The sequence below is a fragment of the Myodes glareolus genome, chromosome 15, assembly GCF_982192425.1.
Source record: "Myodes glareolus chromosome 15, mMyoGla1.1, whole genome shotgun sequence".
In the NCBI taxonomy this organism is placed as follows: Eukaryota; Metazoa; Chordata; class Mammalia; order Rodentia; family Cricetidae; genus Myodes; species Myodes glareolus.
In genome coordinates, this window is record NC_142040.1 from 52655144 (window position 1) to 52676780 (window position 21637).

Sequence of the window (21637 nt, forward strand, 5' to 3'; positions counted from 1 at the left end):
TAGATTCTGAACAGTGTCTTAATTAAAATTCATATTTTCCACTCCAAGCAGTACAGAGCAGGTGAAGTGTTGGTAACAGATGTGTCTGCAGTTGGAACAAGAGACTGAGGCCCCAAGAGCAAATCCCAAAACACAGGCATTGGTATGCTCTCCCCTTGCTCATCTCCAAGTGTCCCCCGGGGCCCTTTTATCCTTCTGGTTGTCCTTCCATAGTATCAGCCCCAGCCCCACGTCCTCCACCCTTTACCCAACCTGGAATTGATATGCAAAGATTATTCTGATGCCAGTGTGTATCAGTGAAAACTCAGGCAGGAACTTGAAAGCCGTCTTAAGACAAGCCAAGACACACAGGAGCACAGCCCAGTTTCAACAGGAAAAGAACATCCAGAAACCAATGTTCATAAAAGAATGCAAGAGAAAGAACACTTCCCTGAAAGGTTGGGATTCAAATTAAGAGCAGAGCTTCATCTCTTGTCCAGCACAAAAATATCATAGTCTATTGTGAGCTCTGTAATCTGCTTCCTGGTCTCCAGCTTTTCAGTTATGTCCCAATGGTTGTACTCATTCCACAGAAAGGCAGAACAAAACACCAACCTACCTGGCACCTTACATCCTTTTGCAAGAACTCTAGCATCCTCCAGGATCTGCCCATTCCAGTTTTTTTTCCCAGCTCCTGCCCATATACTTGTGACCTTAAATTCAGATTTCTGAGAGACAAAAGAGTTTAGAAGCATCCCAGTGCCCTGGGGAGGATATGCCATCCATTAGGCATGCTCTGATGTGCATCAGAAGGTCTTTACCCATCATCTTCTTACACATCACACTTATCTGCCCCCTTCCCCAGTTCTTGCCACTTGGGCTTCTATCTTGACTAAAGTGTGATGTTGTTAAAAACCTGTGTGCTAGTCTAGGCATGTACACAAGTGGTTCACTGGTAGAGTTCTTGCTTAGTATGTGTGAGGCATTGGGTCCAATCCCCAACACACGGAAAAAGAGAAAGAGCTACACTGTTAGTTGCCTACAAGGGTTAAGAACTTAATTTACACCTAGTACTTGGTTTACGAGATGGACTTTCTTGTGCTTCTCAGGGAAGGCTATGGATTGGAACCTAGGTTGGACTAATTTCAGTTGTAGTAGAGAAACTGAGTACACTGGCCAACAGATACCTTGCCACCCGCCACATATGCCAATTTAAATGTGAGTCCATTGAAATCAGATATTAAAGAGTCAGGTCTTCAGTTATACTGATTCTGTTTCAAATGTTCAGTAGCTGCATGAGCTTAGTGGCCACTTTATTGGACAGGGACAATCTAGACTACTCCATCTTCACAGAAGTTTATACTGGAAGAAGCAGGTCATCCCAATGCGGAGTTCTAGGAATGTGAGACAGCTCAGATAAGTAGGCTCTGCGTGGGGGCGGGGGGGACGACACATAGGATCCTAAAGGGAAAGGATGCTTCAGAATACTTCAAATACTTCAGCAATGACGTCACTTGTGCCCAGCGATGAAGAAATGTACGGCTACTCTGCTGTGAAATTCCAGGACGCAGAAGTGACTATCACTGCCTTTCAGACATGTTTTCTCCTCTGTTTGGGCTTTAGATTCTGTGGACTCATGATGAAACAAGAGACTGTCTTCTCAAATACTGAGGCAAGGGGGACCTGAAGCAGGGCTCACACTTAGGAGCCAGTGAGTTCCCTGAAAGAAATCAGCACCCTGGTGGCATCAGATCCTGGGGCCGTATTCAAGAGTCCACTTAGAGCTGGGATTATTCAAATCCAAACAGCAAGGCGAGGAAAAAGAACCATCTCCATTGAGATTTCTGCTTCTATGAAAAGTCCAAGGAACACAGGTGACGGGCTCCGCACCCTCCGTCTGCTCTGTATGCGCTAGAATCCAGTTCACCAGCTTCGGGCAAGGGGCTGAAGGTTGAGGAAACACACACAGAGACAGAACAACACACGGAACTCCGATCGCTGGTACAAAGGCCCTTCTTTAATAGCACCATGAAGGTTTAAATACCCTGCAGTCAATGGCCAACAGGTGGAAATCCCATCCTCTGATCCTCTAGGCAAAACACAGCTTCTAGTAACTTCCATTAGAAGGCTCTAGACAGGGAAGAGCAGCTGAAGGCCAGGCCTCAATTAGTCCCAACACACAGGGGCTTTCCAGGGCAATTGTTTTCCCTTAATCACAGCAGCGGAGGAGCAGTCATTGCCCACTAATGAACACTGGTTTATCCTTGCACAGCGCTTTGTAGACAGAGTACTTTCGCCAAAGCCATTCATCTCAGCTTCGTGTTCTCAGACACTCATTGAGGGAAGCAGAGCACTTTAGGAAAAAAAAAAGGCTCAGAAAGAGAAGGAAACAAGTCAAAATTAACACGACTGGTGACTATAGAAGGCACTCCCCTATCCTGCCTATAGTTTACAACCTGTCAGTTAACACAGGTCATTTAGCACCGATGCACCCATCCAAATCGCTAAGTCTATCATCCCCAAGTCTAGGACCTCCCCATAGATGCATCTCACTCCATCCCTGCATAGCGTCTCCCACAAGCTCACTGTCTCTGCTTCATTTACCCAAACTGCTGCAAGAGGAGGAGAAAAATAACAACAACATAAAAGGCAAAAGCATCACCGCGAAAGCTGGAGCTGTCCTTCCCAGAGGATCTCTTCTTTCAAACAAACACTCTCACTCAAGAACTGCAGAAGGAAAACAGTGTTTGTCAGTGTGCACACCAGGGCTACTGTCTGCCTTCATGGGGAAAGGTAGCAGGGAAACACTGTTTTCCCAAATACTCAGTCTTAAGATACCCTTAATCATGGCAGATTTATTTTTCTAGAAAACTGAGCCAGAGTGTTTCCATCCATTTGACTTTCAATAGCCTGTAGCCAAATATGACATATTCTCTCATTTGAGTACACTGTCACTCATGATGTATAACAGTCATTTGCATGCTTGGCTACATGAGAGGTTGGATCCTATATTTTTCTTTAGCACACAAAGATATAGAGAGTGGCTGTGGCCTTTATGTCTATTGATTTCTAACACTAAATCCACCACTGACTAGAAAACACAATAGGAAATAAAATCTAAAGTTCTTTAGATAATATAATATTGAAGTCGGTGAAAAAAATAGTCGGTGACATTTAAAATACGATAATTCCCAGTAAGTCAATGGCTCTTGCTTCCACATCTAGCATTGCTTAGGCCCAGAAATTTGACTAGGAGACAGTAAGAGAATGATGAGGACAGATATTCATACAGACAATCTGGGGTTAGCTGGGCCATGCACTCTGATGGAATGGCACCAACTCCACATCAACCTGGAAGCTACACATGTTTATTATGTACACCACAGAGGGGGGATGTAGGTAGTCTTTGTAAGAAGTCTCTATAGGCAAGCACTCTGATGTTATCAACATCCAAGAGGAGAAAGCTGTGTTGCTGGGTTTTGTCTACACCAACCAATTTCTCTACTTGTATACACTGTCAGTATTTGCATTTGGGTCAGATGAAAGCTGTTCCATCCCTTGGAGCCTCATCCTAGAGAGTGGAGTCTCTCAGTCCAGTGGATCTGAGGAATTGGTCTTTGACATGGCTGTGCCCCACATCTCCCACATCTAAGCCACAGCACTTGAAAATTCGACTACTAAACTACCTACGCCAAGCTTAGATGGGCCATGCTCTGGAGAGTCCACTTTCTCCCAGGCTTGAGCAAGTGCAGACTCTAAGCCTCTTCTGCATCCTTCTGTGGCGTGGCCCCAGAGAGGATACTTTGAGTTGCAAGCCATAGCATGCCTGGCTAAAGGTGGATTAAACACCGGGCATGCAGCGCTCTCCTGAGAAGTTCTGGGAAAAGCACTTTCAGGTTTGATTTCGTGGGCCGTGATAGCTCCAAGGACCCAGAGTCAGGGTGAGGGTTAGGGAGGGGGGCTCCTTTCCCCCTCTCTCCTTTTCAGCAGAGAGGAAAACTTCTGCTATGCCTCAATGACTAGAACTGAGTGGTATGGTCATTTGTAATGTAATCTTTGGACACAAAAATAAATAGAATGACCTTGGTTAGTTTATCCTGTTACTTCCTCATCCCCTGGGGTTGGACACCTAATGCCTAACTGGACTCTGCATAAAAACAGACTCATTTGGTGGATGGGGCTGTGTCAAAGATAAAACAAGGAAGCTTGTTCTCAGCTGAGTGGCACCCTCCACGGGGAAGCACCCTCATCTCCTTGACCAGGTCAGATTTCCCTGCTCTTGTCCCTGGCATCTGAAGAGCTTTGTTCTTGCTTCTCCTGTCATTTATGTGTGTTTTGCTGGATTCTCTCTCTTTGAGAAATTCTACATATATACTAGAAAAAAAAATCTTGCTGCATAAGATTGCATTTCTACATCTGGTTCTTACATTCAAGTGTAGATACCTGGGTTAAAATGATGGATGGATGAATGATGGATGGTGGGTGGTGGGTGGGTAGGTGGATGGATGGATGGGTGGATAGATGAATGAATGGATGGATAACTGTGCATTACAATCACTAAAATGGGTCAGTTTACCTGTTTTCTAACCTGACCACAAACACACAGTTGAATCTTTATTTACTTCTTTCCATTCCCATTCAATGAATGCATCTTGGAAATACTTTTTAATGGAAGTATTTTTTGCTCTACTCCTATAACTAGCCCCATACTGGGCTGTTACCTCTCTGGTTGGATTGGTACTTTTTCTGCTAAGAGAGCTCTAAAGGGAGCCGAACAAAATGGAACTGAGAGAAGAGGAAAACCAGCAAGAGAAACTGGCAGTTGTCTTGACAGATAAATAGCCCAGATGTTTGAGTGCAGAAGTCAGCCTAAAAGAACACCCTGTTCATGGGTGACAAAAGGTGACTCAGTGAGGTAGAGACGGGGTGTGCTCCTAAGGGGAGCACAGGGAGGAGGGTTGACTTTGGGACTGGTCCTGAGCATCATGAGGTGAGAAAGATGGGCAAATTTTCTGCATTCTTGGCCTTGCCTGTGTTCTTCCCATCAGTGGCCTGCAGACTTCCAGTGCCTAGTACTTTGCATCACAAGCCCTAGCAGAAGCTGAGGAGTCGGACAAAAATTTTCACACAGCATCTCAGACCAAGAGCACAACTGAACTTGCTCGATTTCTCTGAATCAGATGACCTGGCCCTTCTCGGGAGCCTGAAGAAGATGTTTTCTGTAAAATTGCCTTTCATCTCCTTGTCAGAGCTGAATGGCAAATAATGGCTGGTGTCCCCAGGGTGTTTTAAATGTACTCAGACACAGTAAAGGAATTAGGAAAAGTGGAAGTGAGTCTTAAAAACAACCGAGCAGCCAGTGGGTGAGAGAGCTGTTGAAATCCTTCACTATAGCCCAAGACAGGCACAGCTCAGCTACAAAGATGTGCAGAGGTTGGCTCCCAGGCACTGCTAAACTTATTGCCAGGGACATGGATCTCTGTTTACACCACTAAATTCTGTGTTTTCATTAGTGAGATTTTTGTTGTTGCTGTGTTGTTGAGGATGATGTTGTTGAGTTAATCGTGTTGTTGAAATATGTCTCCTCCATCACAAAAGTGGTCACTTCTTATTTTGTTACATTGTAAGATTACCTGCTGTAGAGCAGTCCTCCCTCCCAAAGGGAATCGTTGTCACTGTGTTGGCATGAATGTGATTTTTGGCTAGCGTCTGTGCACCCATGCAGAAGCACGTGTCAGAATGAGGATCAGGTGTGTCTATTTCATGTGCCCAGTTATTGCTGTATTTCACCTTCGAAAATGATTGAAATTTTAAGCACATCATGTCAAGGGTTAAATAATATCCACTGTTGCCTATGACCTAATTATGCAGTCCTTTAGATTCTGGTGTTTTAATTGTTTTCCAATAATTTGTTTTTATAAATAACACTGGGGAGGAGGAATCTATTTATTCAAGAGATGTTCCGTGTATTTAGATTTGGGATACACTTCTGTATAAATTTGAGATAGATTTCTGCAGCATACTTTCTGATTCATTATGTATGCAATGTTCTTGAGACTTTTAATGTATTATGAGAAAAGATAAACCAATTTACAATCAAAAGACAAGGCACTAGACATAGTATAGTATGCATCTATATACTCAGTGATAACATTTTGAAATCCCCCAGGATTGGAAAAAAAGGGGGGGGGGATAAAATAAAGTATTTGATATGAAAACATTTTGAAAACTAAAAATTCCATTAAAACAAGCAATGCTTTTACTATCTATTTTTAAACCACCCAAGTAGAAGATATACAATCTTTGGCCAAATATTGCAATATTAATAGCTCTTTAAAACCACGAAATCTTTACCATCTTCCCTTTCTACATTCAGCAAGCACTCAGTATTGTTCATTTCGTCAGAACCATTTATCGAGTACCCATATAGAGAGCTTTGTTTTAAATATGAGACACACACACACACACACACACATACACACACACACACACACACACACACACACACACTGAATCAATGAGCTTCTAGTCTTGTCTGAAGGACTGTGGGGATAGGGAACTGCAGAAAGGTAAGCTGAAATTCATTATCAGTACTACTATGTACACCAGTTTTTTAAGACCAAGAGTGTCTGCCTGAATGAGAACGGAACCAGAGAAGGAGGAGGTATCTGGCCTTTTCATTGGGTAACAGTGCAACCATCTTGGTTGCTTCTAAAACACTATGGAGATGTCACATTTTCTAGTAACTGGAATCCTGGAGAGAAAAAGAGACATCTTTGTGGGCAAAGACTTATTTTTACAGGCTACATAATAGAATTAGTAGGATCTCAGTGGTTTGCACTGGCTACCAATCAGTGTGGCTTTTTGGTGAATTAGCTATGAAAGCAGAGGCTACCTACACAACTGTGTGGAGCCGTAGCAAGAGGCAGGAACTTAGGGAGGTATGAGGGAAGATAAAGGGAACAAATATAGCAACTGTTGAAGGAAGAAGACAGATGCTTAATAAGAAATGTGGTCAAGTATCTGACATGTAGTGACTAGGAAAGCCCTCAGCCCTGTTAAACTACAAAACCCTTGTTCTTATTAATACTTGGAGGGACAAAGGACTGAGTGTAGTCTCCAGACGGGTGGAGGGTAGGAACAAAGGCCACCTATGGGAAGCTGGGACACTTCAACACTCTTCCTCCATCCTTTTCATATTTAAACACTGCCATGTTCTCAGAAAGCTGGTGCTAAAGCTAGAAACCTTTCGCCTGAACTGTACAGTGGCCATGGCCTGCTTCTCTTCACATATTAATTTGCTGGGCCCCTAAGGCTCCATGTGCCTGTCACATGAACCTACAATTTCACATTTTAAAAAAATGTGGATTCTAATGTCATCTTTTAGACCATAAAAGGCATTCAGAAGCTTGTTCCACTCACCCGGGTATGAATAAGCCTTGTCACTTAAACACACCTAAGAAAAGCACCCCAAGATGTTATATCTTGACTTTAAGTCAATTGGCCATTGATAGAAATAAGAATATCAGCAAAGTAGTCCTTTTTTCCCCCAAAAATCACATTGGTTTCATAATATTAAAATCAATTTCTGTTGCTAAAACTGAGCTGACAAGCATGGCACGACAACACGAGTTGCCTGCCAGGTTACGGGTGGAAATCATTGTGGATAGATGCCCAAGAGGAGTGTTTGTAGAAAGAAGGGAAACTGGACTAACCTTTTAGTCCTGACGTCCCAAACCATTATCCCTTTCATAGTTTCAGAAAGTGGGGGCCATAAGGGGCAGCATTGGTTAAATGCTCTGCAAGCAAGCACTTATTTAACTCTGTCAAAGCAAAAAGCAAGAATGATTTGCTGAGATTTGCCCAGTCATTGTTATCAAAGGAAAGTGTGTGGATGTTTGCATAGGCCTGTTCTACTTCATTGGCTTGGGAAGGCTACTAGTAAATTGGAAATTGTGGTTTCAATTTCCTTGATAAACATCAGTGTCATGGAGGACTTAAGAAATATTGAGATGCAGAGAAGTATCCTTCTCTAACTGAGAGTCACACTTAAGTTTTAAGCGTTAAACATGCTCAACTTTTCTAACTGATGCTTTATCTTTAAAATGTTTTTATTTCTTCCTGGATGTTTTCATATAATATATTTTGATCATATTTATTTCCCTCTTCTAGTTCCTCTCAGATATCCCCCAACCTCCCTACCTTCCTAGTCATCTCTCTCTCTCTCTCTCTCTCTCTCTCTCTCTCTCTCTCTCTCTCTCTCTCTCTCTCTCTGCTTCTCCTCCCCTCTCTCTCAAAAATAAGGAGTCCAGTTTATCTTGGCTGACTCCTCCTGGGCACGGGGCCTGTTTTCTTGCTTTTACCTTGTACCACTATTTAAAGCTCAGATAAGAAGCTCAACTATCTGGAACGTGTATGAGATCCAGAGAGCAAACCAAATAGACATTTGGAAAAAATAGATGTAACAAAATCTGTTCATTTGCAAGGCTGGTGGAAAATTCCTCCATCCTCCCTTGCAACTCCTTGTCATTGTTTAAAGTTGCTTCAACTTTCTAAATTTGAATTTTCGTAGTAGGTTTCTGACTTCATGGAACAAAAGCAACCATAGCGTAGAAGGGACTTACTGGAAGAGAGTTACGTAGCAAAAACACGGCCATTAGCTATTAAATCAAGGATTTAAGGGAATAAAAACAATGAAAGATGGGGAGGTGGGGAGAAGAAGAAAGGAAGGCTAACAAGAATATATCTAGACACTGAGGATCCCCAAGTCCTAAGTGTTTGGTTTAAGTAAAAACTTCTTTTGTCTGTACTTCTTTTCTATATAGTATTCTGTAACCACAGCATCTCATCTCACTATAATTGTTAAGTTTGCAAATGACCTCATTGTCCTAATTAAGAAGTGAGTAATTTTTGCATGTGTATCCAATTGATTAAAATGAATTTTTTATTGGGGGCATGCTTAGAAAATTAGACATATATACTACCCCTGGACGTGTTTTCATTGGAAAAAGAATGGACAAAATTTAGAAGGACTTGGATGAGGATCGTAATTTTGTTTCATTTGAAGATTGAGTAATTGAAGTTTTGCCTGTTTGTGATAGCCCTCACATTTCCTCAGTTTCCAATAACTAAAATTTTTATTTGTTTTGGCTATTAGCCAACTTCCCTGTAGCCAAATCTTGTACACTTTAGTCTGGCTGTCCTTGAGTTCAAACTAATGCACATGGAATGGTATTGGAGAAGTCAGTAAGGCTTCAGAGCAGAGTCCTCAGTATTTTGAAGAGCATCTTCACAGGAAGAAAGAATTCCCTGGCGCAAGAGTACATGTTATTTTCCTCCCTGTGGATCTGAGAATAGGAGAAAAGTGTAAAAATATTATGGTTTACGTGGCTTTTTGTAAGTGAGTCAGGCAGAGTTTGTAACTCGGTGGTGGGCTGCTTGCCTCAAATTCCTGAGGCTCTAGGTTCAATCCCAAACATTACTGAGGAGGGGAAAAACACATTGAAAGCAATTAAGCATTCTACAAGTGTTATTGCACCTTTAAAATGTGTGCTAAGTGACAGGTTGGACAGTATAGGAACTGAACAAAATGACTTTGATGGTGGTGTTCAAGATGGCTCTGTGTCTGCAAACCAGGCATCAGAGGTTTCTATCTGCTCAGAACTCTTCTGCTTGATTAAATGCAGTAGTTGCCATCCAAAGTTGGCCACGATGCCCGGCTCTAGATTATCTGTAAATTAGCCAGGCTAAGCAAAACCGGGCATTTTCAATACTCAGCCTCTAGCTCCAAAGCTTGATAACTAGGTCGTTACTTCTCATCCCTGTGAAGTTGTGTGGGTTCCGAGAGGAAATCAAGAGCCTCCCTTCTCCTGAATGAGCTCCTAGGACCACCACAAAATCCTCAGCTTCATTTCCTGTGGGTGAGGAGAGAAAAGGGAACCTACAGACAGAGATGGTGGGGGTGGTGGGGGAAGAATATATGTGGAGGATGTTTTAAAAGTCAAGACTGGACTAAAAGTGTAGCATTTCTCCCCAGTTTCAGAGCCCACGGGTCAATCATCTAACTACAGGATGACTAATAAAGATAACATAAACTGTGGAGGGAAAGGAAAGGAGACTCCATCTAGGTTGGGTGCTGGACCCTTTTCCTTATTCTGGGACGTACTCTTAGTATCCTGACTAAAGTGGTAAAGAAAAGTAAGAATTAGAAAGGAGAGAAATTTTTGACACGTTCTTGAAAATTTCTCATTGGACTTAACCAGCTTTCTCAAATGTGGATATAGCCCATCTTCAAGGCTCTGAAGATTTTCCCATCAGACACCTGGCCAATTTCCCATCAGATGCTTGATACTTCATGACAGTTACTGCTTATTAGCTAGCTTCCCACACACAGCAAGGCGGAGGTAGAGCTACTATGACCATTGCATCTTACAGATGAGGCCATTGAGGTACAAGAGGATTCATGGATTACTCAAGGCCGCACAGTGGCCTTAAGAGAGAGAACTTGACCTCACTCTCTTCATGTGTAGGGCTGAAACTGAACCAGATCCTTTCAAGTGTTGGATTTTCTTTCAGATCCAAAATGCCATGATTCAAAACTCCAAAAATCTTAAGCAGGCAGTCAAAGAAGCAGTAAACCAGCAATTAATCTTTTTATTTTTGTTTGAAATTTCCCCTTTGCTTCCAAGTATGTTTCTAGAAACTAAGATAACATAAAATAAGTAAACTTGTTACTGGCAATAATTTATTTTTTTAATGAAATCTAAGTTAGTTTTGTGTTTAATTAAATCTGCCCCTCTCAAGAAGACTCTCCCTTAAATAATCTGGTAAAGCATATGTCTTCCTCCTACTACATGGCCCTTGGTAGTTCGGTTTTCTATAGTAACAAACAACAGTGACATTTCTGTGACTTGAAGCAACAATCATTGTTTAATCACTTGACAAGAGGCAAAAGGCTGGTCACGGTACTTCTGGGATTGGCTTCTGAGTGCTGTAAGGATGTAGCCACTATCTGATACAATCCTATAGTTCTGTGACTTAGACAAAGAAAATCTAAGCCACGCTCTGCAACTGTTTCTGGACAGACAGATGCAGTCGAAGTAGCCACAATGGTTCTCATCTCATTAACCACTGCCTTTCAAATGGATGAGTCGATAATTTTGGGATTGGGTAGTGTCCCTTTGCAACATAATGCCCGAGTTTGTCTTATAATGATAAATGTTTCCCCATGACTGGGAATAAGAAAATATTTAGGCACTGTAGTCCAATCGGCCCACCACCACCTGACCTCCATCAAAGCCTCAAATGTGGTATTTCCCGCAGAGACAACAAGACAGCCACTGTATACCCTTCACATTGTCTTCCTTTCCCTTCTTTAACCTCTAACTAAAGCTCTCAAATTTCAGCTTGAATGACAGTCATGGAATTGCATGTTTGAAATACCCTTTCCTAGGCCCCACACCCAGAGACATATTACATCAAAAATATGGTGTATCTAGAAGAGTCTCCAGAGGCAATGCCACTGGAATATCTACTACTATAGAAGAAATGCCATTGGCCTCCCACAGCACCCAGCATTAGAGCCACATCTGGGTAATGGATTTGAGCACTGAAAACACTATCAAAAAGAGGGATGACAGCTGGGTGGTTGTGGCGCATGCCTTTAATCCCAGCACTTGAAAGGCAGAGACAGACGGATCTCAGTAAATTCAAGGCCAGCCTGGTCTACAAAGTGAGTTCCAGAGCAGCCAGGGCTTTTACACAGAGAAACCCTGTCCAGGAAAAAAAAAAACAAAAGCCAAAATGATAAACAAACAAAAGAGAGGGATGACAGCCTCAGAGAATTTAGAAACAATGATCCAAGGCCATCTTACCTGTTCCCGGCTCTCGTGTAATATTTTGTGCTTCTGGGACGGGGCTCCTTAAAAGTAGGATTATTGGTCTTCTATTGACAGCTTAAGTGGAAAGTATGTGATAATAGCACAGGCTCTGGAGTGCAACTGCTGAGATCCTCTTTTCTCACTAACTGTGTGATCTCAGACAATTTCCAGAACATCTCTGGGCTTCAGCATCCTCATCTCTGAGATGAGAGTGATACTAGTACCCATACTTCAGGACTGTCACAAGAGCTAAGCCAATGAACCGAGCAGTGCCTGGCATACAGTGTGTCCAACACAAGGCTCTCATATTTTACCACCACAGTTGTGAGATAAGAACATTAATGTGGGGCTGGAGAGGTGGCTCAGTGGTTAAGAGCGCTGGCTGCTCTTCCAGAGGTCCTGAGTTCAATTCCCAGCAACCACATGGTGGCTCACAACCATCTGTAATGAGATCTGTTGCCCTCTTCTGGCGTGCAGGCATACATGGAGGCAGAATGTTGTATACATAATAAATAAATAAATCTTTTTTTTTTTAAAAAAAAGAGCGTGGATGTGTATACCCCTTACCCTTTTGAACATCCGTGTCCTCATCATTGACATGAAAATGATAGGATGGGCATAGGAATAAAAATAACAATAATTGCTGCTCTGATTCTGTAAAAGTCTATTGTAAGAATAAAATATGATGGGTGTGAGGTATGACAACTGCAAAGTTGAACATTTTACCTTTGATGTTGAGTCAGAGTCCAAAGACTAAATTCAGTGTTTCTGTGTTGCTGCCTGCCCATGTAATGGTGATCAGCCTCAGTTTCCTCTTCTGGAAACTGGGATTTCTTCTGGAAACTGTCAGTGGGATCTAGTAGTGGAGGCGTATATGTGCTTAACAGCATCATGTGTTAAGGACCCATCAAGGGTCCTTAACTCTCACTACATCTCCCAGTATCCAGGGAGATGTGGTCTTGGTGCTAAAGGCCTTAAATCTTAGCTATTAAGGAAGCATTTTAAAGCTCAAAGATTACAAGTTGAAGGCTTGGCTTGAATACAGAATGAGTTCAAGGCCAACATAGTCAACTTAGCGAGACTATCTGCCCCCAGCCCCCAAAAATAAAGAGAAGTTGAGGCGTAGAGAGAAGTGCCAACTCAGTGATGGAGTACTTTCTTAGTATATGTGAGGCACTAGGTTTAAAACTTGCTACCAGGAGGAGGAGGAGCAGTGAGAGGAAAAAGGAGGAGAAGTGGAGGGGAGGGGAAGAGAAGCATGGGAGGAATGGAAGGAAAAAAAAAAGAAGAAAAGGAGAATCAACTATAGGTAGGTTTAGGTTCAAACTCCTGCAGCTATCAATGAGTGGCTATTCACATCTCTTGCATAAAATATCATAATGTGTAGACATAACCTAAGCACATCCTCCCATGTACTTTAAACCATCCCTCGACTACTTAGACTACCCAATATAGTATAAACGGTACACTCAGTTATTCTGTGCTATTTGAGGAATGACAAGATGTCATGTTTAGTAACAATGCAAATGCTTTCCAAATATGTTCAGTCTCGTTTTGATGAAGCTGCCGTTGCAGAAGCTGTGACTGGGGGGGGGGGGAACCCGACCATCTTCAGAATCCCTAGGGACACAGCATAGGAGCGGGAACTCTCCAACGCTGGTAGTGAAACCCTTGGCTTGAAATCCACTGGAGCCTGTGGAGTGGCTTAGTGAGCTAGCTGCAAAAACATCATATTCGATCCATGGTGCTTCTGCAGATATTTATTGACAGATGGTTCCATGAGAGACTGGCTCCTCTGAAAAGCAGGTCAACCAAGATTTTCCAACATCTGTCAAAATTGTGGCCTGGCCAGGGAGATTTAACACTCACCCAGTTCCTCTCCTTTCCTTTAAGAAAAGAAAAAAGAAGAAAAAAAAAACCCTGAGTAAAAACAAGTCTTTGTCACAGAAAAGATGCTGCTGGGACTTTGGGGAGCGAGTAAGCAGAGTTGGAGTCACTGGCGCTGGAAGTGATACCTCCAGCTATGGGTCAGCATCTGGTGTTACAGTGACTCCGGTGCAGAGGTGAAGACAGCACTGGACTGTAATTTGCGGACACTAGTTTTGAAGACAGATCTTCCCATGAAACTACCCTTACGCAGTACCAACCTGAACCAGCTTCCATTTGGAGCACGCTCTCCAGCTAATTTGACTGTTTCTTACAGGATACAGCTATCTGCTTGCATAGCATGGGCATAGCACGCAGTACATTGGCTTCTCAGGCACCTCTTGGGTTTTTGAAACAGGAAGAAAGCAAGGCATAGTAGTCAGAAAACGTGTTTGAAAACGTCTCCCTAACTATTTCTAGTAGCCTTAGCACCGCCATGGTGACCTAGGTAAATCACCAAACACATGTGCAAATGGGAGTTGGCTCGGGTCGGCACTGCACAGGGAGACAGATCTGAGAAATCTAATCGCTGATAAATTACCACAATGTGATGTGTGCATCTTTGCACTGGATTCATTTTAATAAACCAAGTGCTGAGTACTTATTCCTAGCTAGAGCTATTGCTCTGAAATCCAGCATAAGAACAATCTTAATCTTCATCGTGGTATAAAACAGCTAATCCGTTCTGTTCTTCTCCCCATCCTGAGAAGATTATGTCTCTTGTTTTCCAAATTAAATGCTAACATTCTGTTTTGGAAAGAAAAATCAAACTTTTCAAAGGGCATACATGAGATTCTTTCCCGGTTACTTCAGCCTCTGATCATTTAGTACCTAGGGCAGGTGAGGTGATCCAATGAGCAGAGGAGTCCAAACAAAAGGCCTAATATTGCTTAATACCTTAATAGATGGATGTATTCGAAATTAGTTTGTGAAACATGAAGGTTTTCTTTCATGGAGGTAGGCAAGAAAGATATTAGAAATGTAAATTAGGTTGATGGACAGAACGGAGGACAGGTAGCAGACTAACTACTTAGAGTGAAGAACCAATGTGGGTGAGCATTATGATGTCCGCAAGGCTTCCTTATTTATAATAATGACCCTGACTGTTGGGGGAGCGAGTGCTAGTAACCCCTGAAGAAAACTGACGGTGCTCCTGCAGGTTGCCCTAAAACCATGCATGTACAGGCAGCACTGAGTGAACTCCGTGAGTTAAAAAGAGTCACATGAAGTTCAGAAGGAATAGTGGCAGAGGGGGTAGATGATAAATTGGAGGGAAAAGGGGAGAGGCACGTTTGGTCAAAATGTACTTTATGCATATATGGAATTCTCAATCAATTTTTTAAGTTTGCCAAAAAAACCCCCAGAAACAACCCAAGCATCCAACTGTAGAATTAATGAAGAAATTATAGTATTTCATTCAATGAAATGAAATGAAAATAAATGATGTGAAAGTGCATACAACAACCAAAATACATCATGCAACAATGCGGGATGACAGGAGTCAGACACACACACCCCTACAATGCTTGTGGTATGATTCTATTATATAAAAGTTGGCAGGAATAATTGTATGATAGAAGTCTGGAAAGTACTGCTGGGGTAGGTAGAGAGTAGGAGGAGCCACCAGTTCTATTTCCAGGCTACTTTCTGTGTTCTTCTGCAACTCAGATGGCAGCGCAGATCTATTCCCTTGGTGATAGCATACTGCAGAATATTTGAGGTTGACTCCTTAAAGTAAGTCTTGAATTGGCTTGTTTATCAAGGATTGGGCTTGTAAGAGCTAAGAAGGTCCTCACAGTCTCTATCTAGCCTGTTGGGTCCATTTCTCTGGTTAAGGAAACTGAGACCACAGGGACAGAAAAGCAGCATGGAGCAGAAACTGTCGAAATCTATAATACCCTACAGTGGAAGCAAATCCCACACCATGGGAGAGCTGAGGCTTTGGACTTTCTGACTGATTATCTCAAAGAGTAGGAGGACCAGTGCACCCAGAGAAAGTCTAAGTAGAAAAGATGAGGGGCAGCATTAGGCGGTGATCTCATGAGAGTTCAGATCCCGCCTATTCAACACTGGATGGTCATACTGCCTCCTCTCCCATGGGATGCCTTCCATGATGTGGGTGGGACCACTAACCAAGACCAAGGGACCCTGACTGGTTTTCCATCTAGGGATTAGTTGTAGTTTCCCAAAAGAATGAACTGCATAAATTGCAAATCGTAAGTTGCAACCTCAGCAGTTAGCCTCTGAGGAAGAGGGTTGGTTTGCTAGAAAAATGGTAATAAGGGGGGGGGGGTTAGAAAGAGTCGGTCTAAATAGGACCATTGAGACAGAAAGCAGCCCTAGGAAGAAGAGGGTTAAAAAGTTCCCTTGGCATTTGTGCCACAGCAGCATGGAGCATGGGAAGAGTCTGAACAAGGTGATGAAAGGGGCCTGGAGATGGCAGAGTCTGAGGAATCTGAAGTAAAGAAGCCAAATCAGGCAGTCATGGACAAAGCAGACGGGAGTTTGGAACTCATCATAAACCTGCTCATAGGTAGAGACTTCACTTTCCCACCACAGCCACGCTTAGGGAGCTGGAGCTGTGTGGATCCTAAGATGACTATCCTTGGGCTGAGTATGCAAGGCTGACTTTTTGCTAACTGGATTCTAAATATTTGAATCCAAATATTGAAATACTTGCATGATAACACCCTGCAAAGCTGAGGCCTCAGTATCCCAGCCCCAAATGACGTGGTTAATAAGGAGGGTCAAGTCTGCTTTTGGCCAGGCTCTTCTTGCAGTGTATAACTGATTCAGAGAGATAAAGCCAAAACTGTCTCTAGGCTAGGGTCTGCTCACCACAAAGACTGGTGTGTGGGTCAGCAGGGGGCATGCACTACGGTAGGACAAAGTTACTGCATACCATTGACCAGGGTCAACAATTAGCATCGCCTCATTTAAAGTGAACATTTGCCATTCTGTTTCCTTCTGAAAGTTCACTTGCCACACCTCAGCTACCTTGCCAGAGAGTGTAAGACAGAGAATGAGTTGGAAAGTCATTGTTCAAAACACGTTAGGAACATGTCTAATTCCTTGGCACAGTCAGCTTTGGGCACTGGAAAATGCATGGGTGTGACCAGATTCCAGCATGTGTCAGGAAATCGTGAGAGAAAGTTGTTTTACATGTGCCTAAAGGAGCTTCTGATAGCCTTTTTCAAAGGAGAAACTTAAATTAGAAGTTTCTGCACCAGCCGGAGAGTTGATACACACAAACAACTAAATCCACTCCTGCCTCCTTGTACCCTGATTCCTAGCCTAGTATTTCATTTGCAAAACAGGCGGGAAGCCCTGTCTGGCAGAGCTCTCTGGCCTCACCCATGATGGGTGATTTACAGCATGGTGATCTCAGGTGTTGTTTATGTGATGCCGAGAGGAATAAAGCAGTCTCCATAAAGGGATGTTATAGAACGTCTTCGGCCAGGCAGCAGAATACGCACTTCTCAGCCAGGCTGAGCTTCTAAGAGGGCCAGGATGAGGATGCACAGGAAGTTGAGACAGATCAATACTGGAGACCATTAACCAGAAGGAGAGCTGCCGCTGAGATAGCCTCATGTCTGCTCTGGCTCTCCGGCTCCAGCTCACCCAGGTCTTGGCCTACTTCTCTCCAAAGATCAATTGTGCCTGTCTCGTGCATCTATCCTACAGAAGGAGACAATTTTGCTATCTATCACAGATATCCCCCAAATCATGATTCTCAGATGCTGTGGGATTTGACAGATTGCTCTCCTGTTAGCACGTGACTGACCGCCTATTAAGCTGTTTCTCTATATTCATTTTCCATATCTGTTACAATGGGGTGGGAGGTGGGAAGCAGCATCTACTCACAGGGCCACAGAAAGGACAAAATGAAATTCAAGAGATGGCTCAGCCCAGCATCTGAACTATAAAGGCATCATTTAAAACCCATTAGAAGCCTTTGACCACTTGGTTTAAAGAAACAATCCCCAAGAAATTAAAAGAAGCAGGTTAGATTGAAAATGTGCTACTTAGGGAGGGTAAGGAATCCAGGCAAAGCAAGTGAAAGGTCTCCAGCACTTTGCTGGGCCCGTTAGTGAGTCAGCAAAACTCTGAACCACAATCTTCAATGTAAGGGCACAACTTGTTGGTGCCGGCACACCCCAACCTTCCAGTGTCACTAAAATGTCTATTTCCGAGTGATGCCACAAGCAGTAGTGGCAGGTGTAAAACCACCTCCAAAAAGTTGCCCATTGAGTAATACATGTTTGACAGGTAGAGGGCTTTCCAGAACAGGAGGAACAGACAAATTCTGGTCCCTTAGGGACCCATCAAGCAGTTCTTCACATGGCCTAACACGGGCAACTTTGCCTCCTAGATATTCTTCCCTTGATTTAAAAATATAATTTAAAGGGAGATTAAAACCATGTGTTTCTGGAAATTTACACGTAGCTCATCAAATCTATTGTTTTCTGAGCAATGTTTGAAGTCTAATAAGACTAATGAGCTTTTTTTTTAAGGAAGGAACATAAGAATTTTTTAAGGAAGGAACATAAGAGGCTTTGAAAACTGTTCCAAGAGTAAAAATAATATTATTAATATTAAATTGCTCAAAACTCTCAAGCCCTGCAGGTTCAAAATTGACTTATTACTCTGAACCCAAGAGATTTGAATTATTACTGGAGTTCATTGTCTCCTATGGGGCTTTACCGAAAGGAGAAAGAAGCCACATGGAGGGTCACTAAAATTCATTAGGAGGTTTGCTTCATAGCCACAGCCATATCCCTGGAGACTTCCAGAACCCTCTTAGCCTGAACTTAGACAGGAACCTCCACCCCGACCCTCCCACTCCCAGTCTGGCAGTATCTCGGAATAGTGGAGCCAGAACGCTTCTTGAATGGCTCTCTTGCAGGGCACACAATGTTACATAAATGGGTGATGTGCTATTAGCTACCTGAACGGTGGGGTGGAAACAAAACAACTTCGGTGAGTGCAGAAAGCAAAACCGAAACAAATCAAAAGCCCACAGTTTGGATTTCCTGTGAGCTCCCTACATTGTTGTCTGACGACCTCTTGTGGTGAAATCCTTGCCAGCATGTGGGAATCGGTGCTTCTTAACCAAGCCATCCCATGTTACATTTTCCTACGCTCTCTTCCCGCTGTTTTTGTCGGTCACATCAAGCAAGGAGCAAGGATCGGTTGCAAGCACCCAGAGTAAAGTGTGCCTGACGGGCTGTAATTTAACAAATGCTACCCGGTGTTTTCTCTTCCAGGGAGCCTCTGATACATTCCCTGTAGCAAGAAACAGGGGCCAGCATGCAGGAAAACATGACATCTGTCCTTGCTTTCATCCTACTTTTTCTCAACATCAGCCTTCTGAATGGTAAGAGACTCAGTTCTCACTCTCCTTGCCTGGAGTGCTTAGGGGTGGCGGGGGGGGGGGGGGGGGGGGGGTGTTAAGAGGCTTTCTCGATCTGTTGCAATGCAGTTATGAGAAATGAAAATGTTCGTGTCATTTGCTGCTACAAAATTGTTTGCCACATTTCTGTATTAAAATTAATGCAAAATCTCATCAGTGTGTTCCCTCTCTCCCATTCCCGATTTTGAGAGTGGACTGAAAGGGCGCGGGGGATGACGGGAACTGAGTTCCCATCCAGGGGATAGTTACTAGCTACGTGATTCGAACCACTTGTCTGCTTCCCTGTTTTTAATTTCTCCGAGGGAGGATAGGGATATCTCACAAGCTTCAGATGAAATCATGTATGTGAAAAGACCTTTGAAAAACTGTAAGAGCACGCAAGCGATTGCATGACAAGGTGGAAAACGGGCATAACCCATGTATGCTTATAAGAGAAACAAAAACCGCAGCTAAAAGGAAGGTGTGTGATTGTCTGCGTAGGTTTCCACATCTACTTCCGTGTCCTTCTGGGGGGGTGTGCTTCTGAATGCACCTGTGTACACGCCAGCTGCGTATAGTACCTAATAGCAAATTCTTCTGTATCTGTGTATGTATGTGTGTGTGGATGGCAATGAGGAACCTCTGTGTATTACGTGTTGTGTTATGCACACCAGTGTACGCTGCCAGCGTTATGCGCTTGCATGCATTTATTTCTCTCTGGATATATCTTATATGGGTGCAATGCATTATGTGTATGCTTATTTCTGATGTGAAATCTATGCAAGCAAGACTCCGCATTTGGACTTGTATAATATCCCTTGTGTCTGTTCACTGAGATAATCCATGAAGTTGGTTTTCTCAAGGGGCATGAAAATAACATCTGAGTGGTTGTAATCTCATAACCTTGCCTTTTTCCCTCAAGTTTCCTAAAAGTGCTATTAATAGCAAGTAAAAATGCAGAAAAGAGAAGTTCAGAGGGAGGGGAGAGAGGGGAGAAACAGAAAGAGGGGAGAGAAGTAAAAATATTGATACACCCATAAAAGAAACTCTTAAGTGCTCAAATAACCAACAGCGGCCCTGACCAGCTTCAAGTAGACCCACTATTGAGCCACAGAGTTTGAAGATTGACAGCAATAGGGGTTGGTTCTTTTTGCCTGTTTGCTTAGTGTTTGGTGTCTGGTTGGCTTGTTCTTTCTTCAACACAGGAGTTCTCTGTATAGCCTTGGCCATCCTAGAGTTCTCTTTGTAGAGCAGGCTGACCTCAAACTCAGAAATCCACCTGCTTCCGATTCTGAGTACTGGGATTAATGACATGCATCAACATGCCCTGATAGTTTGGGACTTCTTTTTAATGAATATTTCTCTCTACATTTCATGTTTCTCCTCACGCATGACAGAAACAAACAAGAAAAAGAAAGCTTGTGCTTTTGCAATGATTCCCAGCATCACTAGGGCAGTCCTCCAAATTGGTAGACACACAAGGCTCACACAGATGCTTTCCAGCAATTCCGTGATCTACTGTGACACTCTGTCACCACTGACTGGCCAGCCTTCTTTCCACGACCCCATCCGGTTCATCACACTAGGCCCATTAAATTATACTCTCTGGATAGATTGTACATAGAGCGCTTTACTCATCCATGATTCCTTTGCCATAATCTTCATGACCTGTTCTCCTGGACTAAATAACGTTCCATCCTAAGAGCTTATATGAAAGATTGAATAGACGTGGGAAAAGATATAAAAGACCCCCGAGCTACTCACACCAACCTCTGAAAGAAAAATCTTTCTACTCATGAATTTAGCATTAAATCTTCAAGCAGGGCGAAAACAATAGTGAAATGAGATATAATGTCAGTTATGGTTGGCCTCTCAAACCAACAGCATCATGGCAAAATCCCAAGGTTATTCTGTTCCTCTTTCAACATAACAGCCAAGCAAGAGAGCTGGAGGTCAGCTTCCCAAGAGCTCTGGAGATTAAGCTGGTGAAAACGCTCATCCCCTCGGCCACATCACCCCCTGCAGATCTTCTCACTTCTGTCGCTGACAGTGGGGATGTGCCTTATCTAACCATGGTTGCTCCCCACTTAGAGGGTGACCACCCGCTCCACTACCTCTTACCCTACTACCCGATTCCTGAAGATCCACAGAACTGCAAGGAAGTTTGAGATCACCTACTCATAGAAAGAACCAAAACGGGGGAGTCCAAGAAAGAGGAGGTGGGGGTAAATTCAAAAGGAGACTAAAAACCAAGGTTCAGAAAATAAGAATAGGAAGAATTAGGAGATAAAGAATGTGGACCATTAGTCTGTCGAGTGCTTAGCCACGGGGATTACACACACACACACACACACACACACACACACACACACACACACACACGGTTCAGGAACCATTGGGAGGAGGGGATGGAAAGACTGTGAAAACCAGAAGTCAAGGAAGACTGAAGTGAAACAGTGAC

At 43.1% G+C, this 21637-nt stretch overlaps 1 protein-coding gene across 13 annotated transcripts in view; it reads left to right on the top strand.

Annotated features, from left to right (window-relative positions):
- The window catches only part of Prlr (prolactin receptor), a 172451-nt gene that overhangs the window by 120599 nt on the left and 30215 nt on the right, over positions 1-21637 (top strand). For all 13 annotated transcript variants that reach the window (XR_014997008.2, XR_014997007.2, XM_048429343.3 and 10 more), the window contains exon 3: positions 19052-19161. Coding sequence is in view for 11 of the 13 variants with exons in the window: in XM_048429343.3 (XP_048285300.3) it covers positions 19095-19161 (67 nt within the window). In the remaining 2 variants the exon portion in view is untranslated. The remainder of the gene's footprint in view (positions 1-19051; positions 19162-21637) is intronic.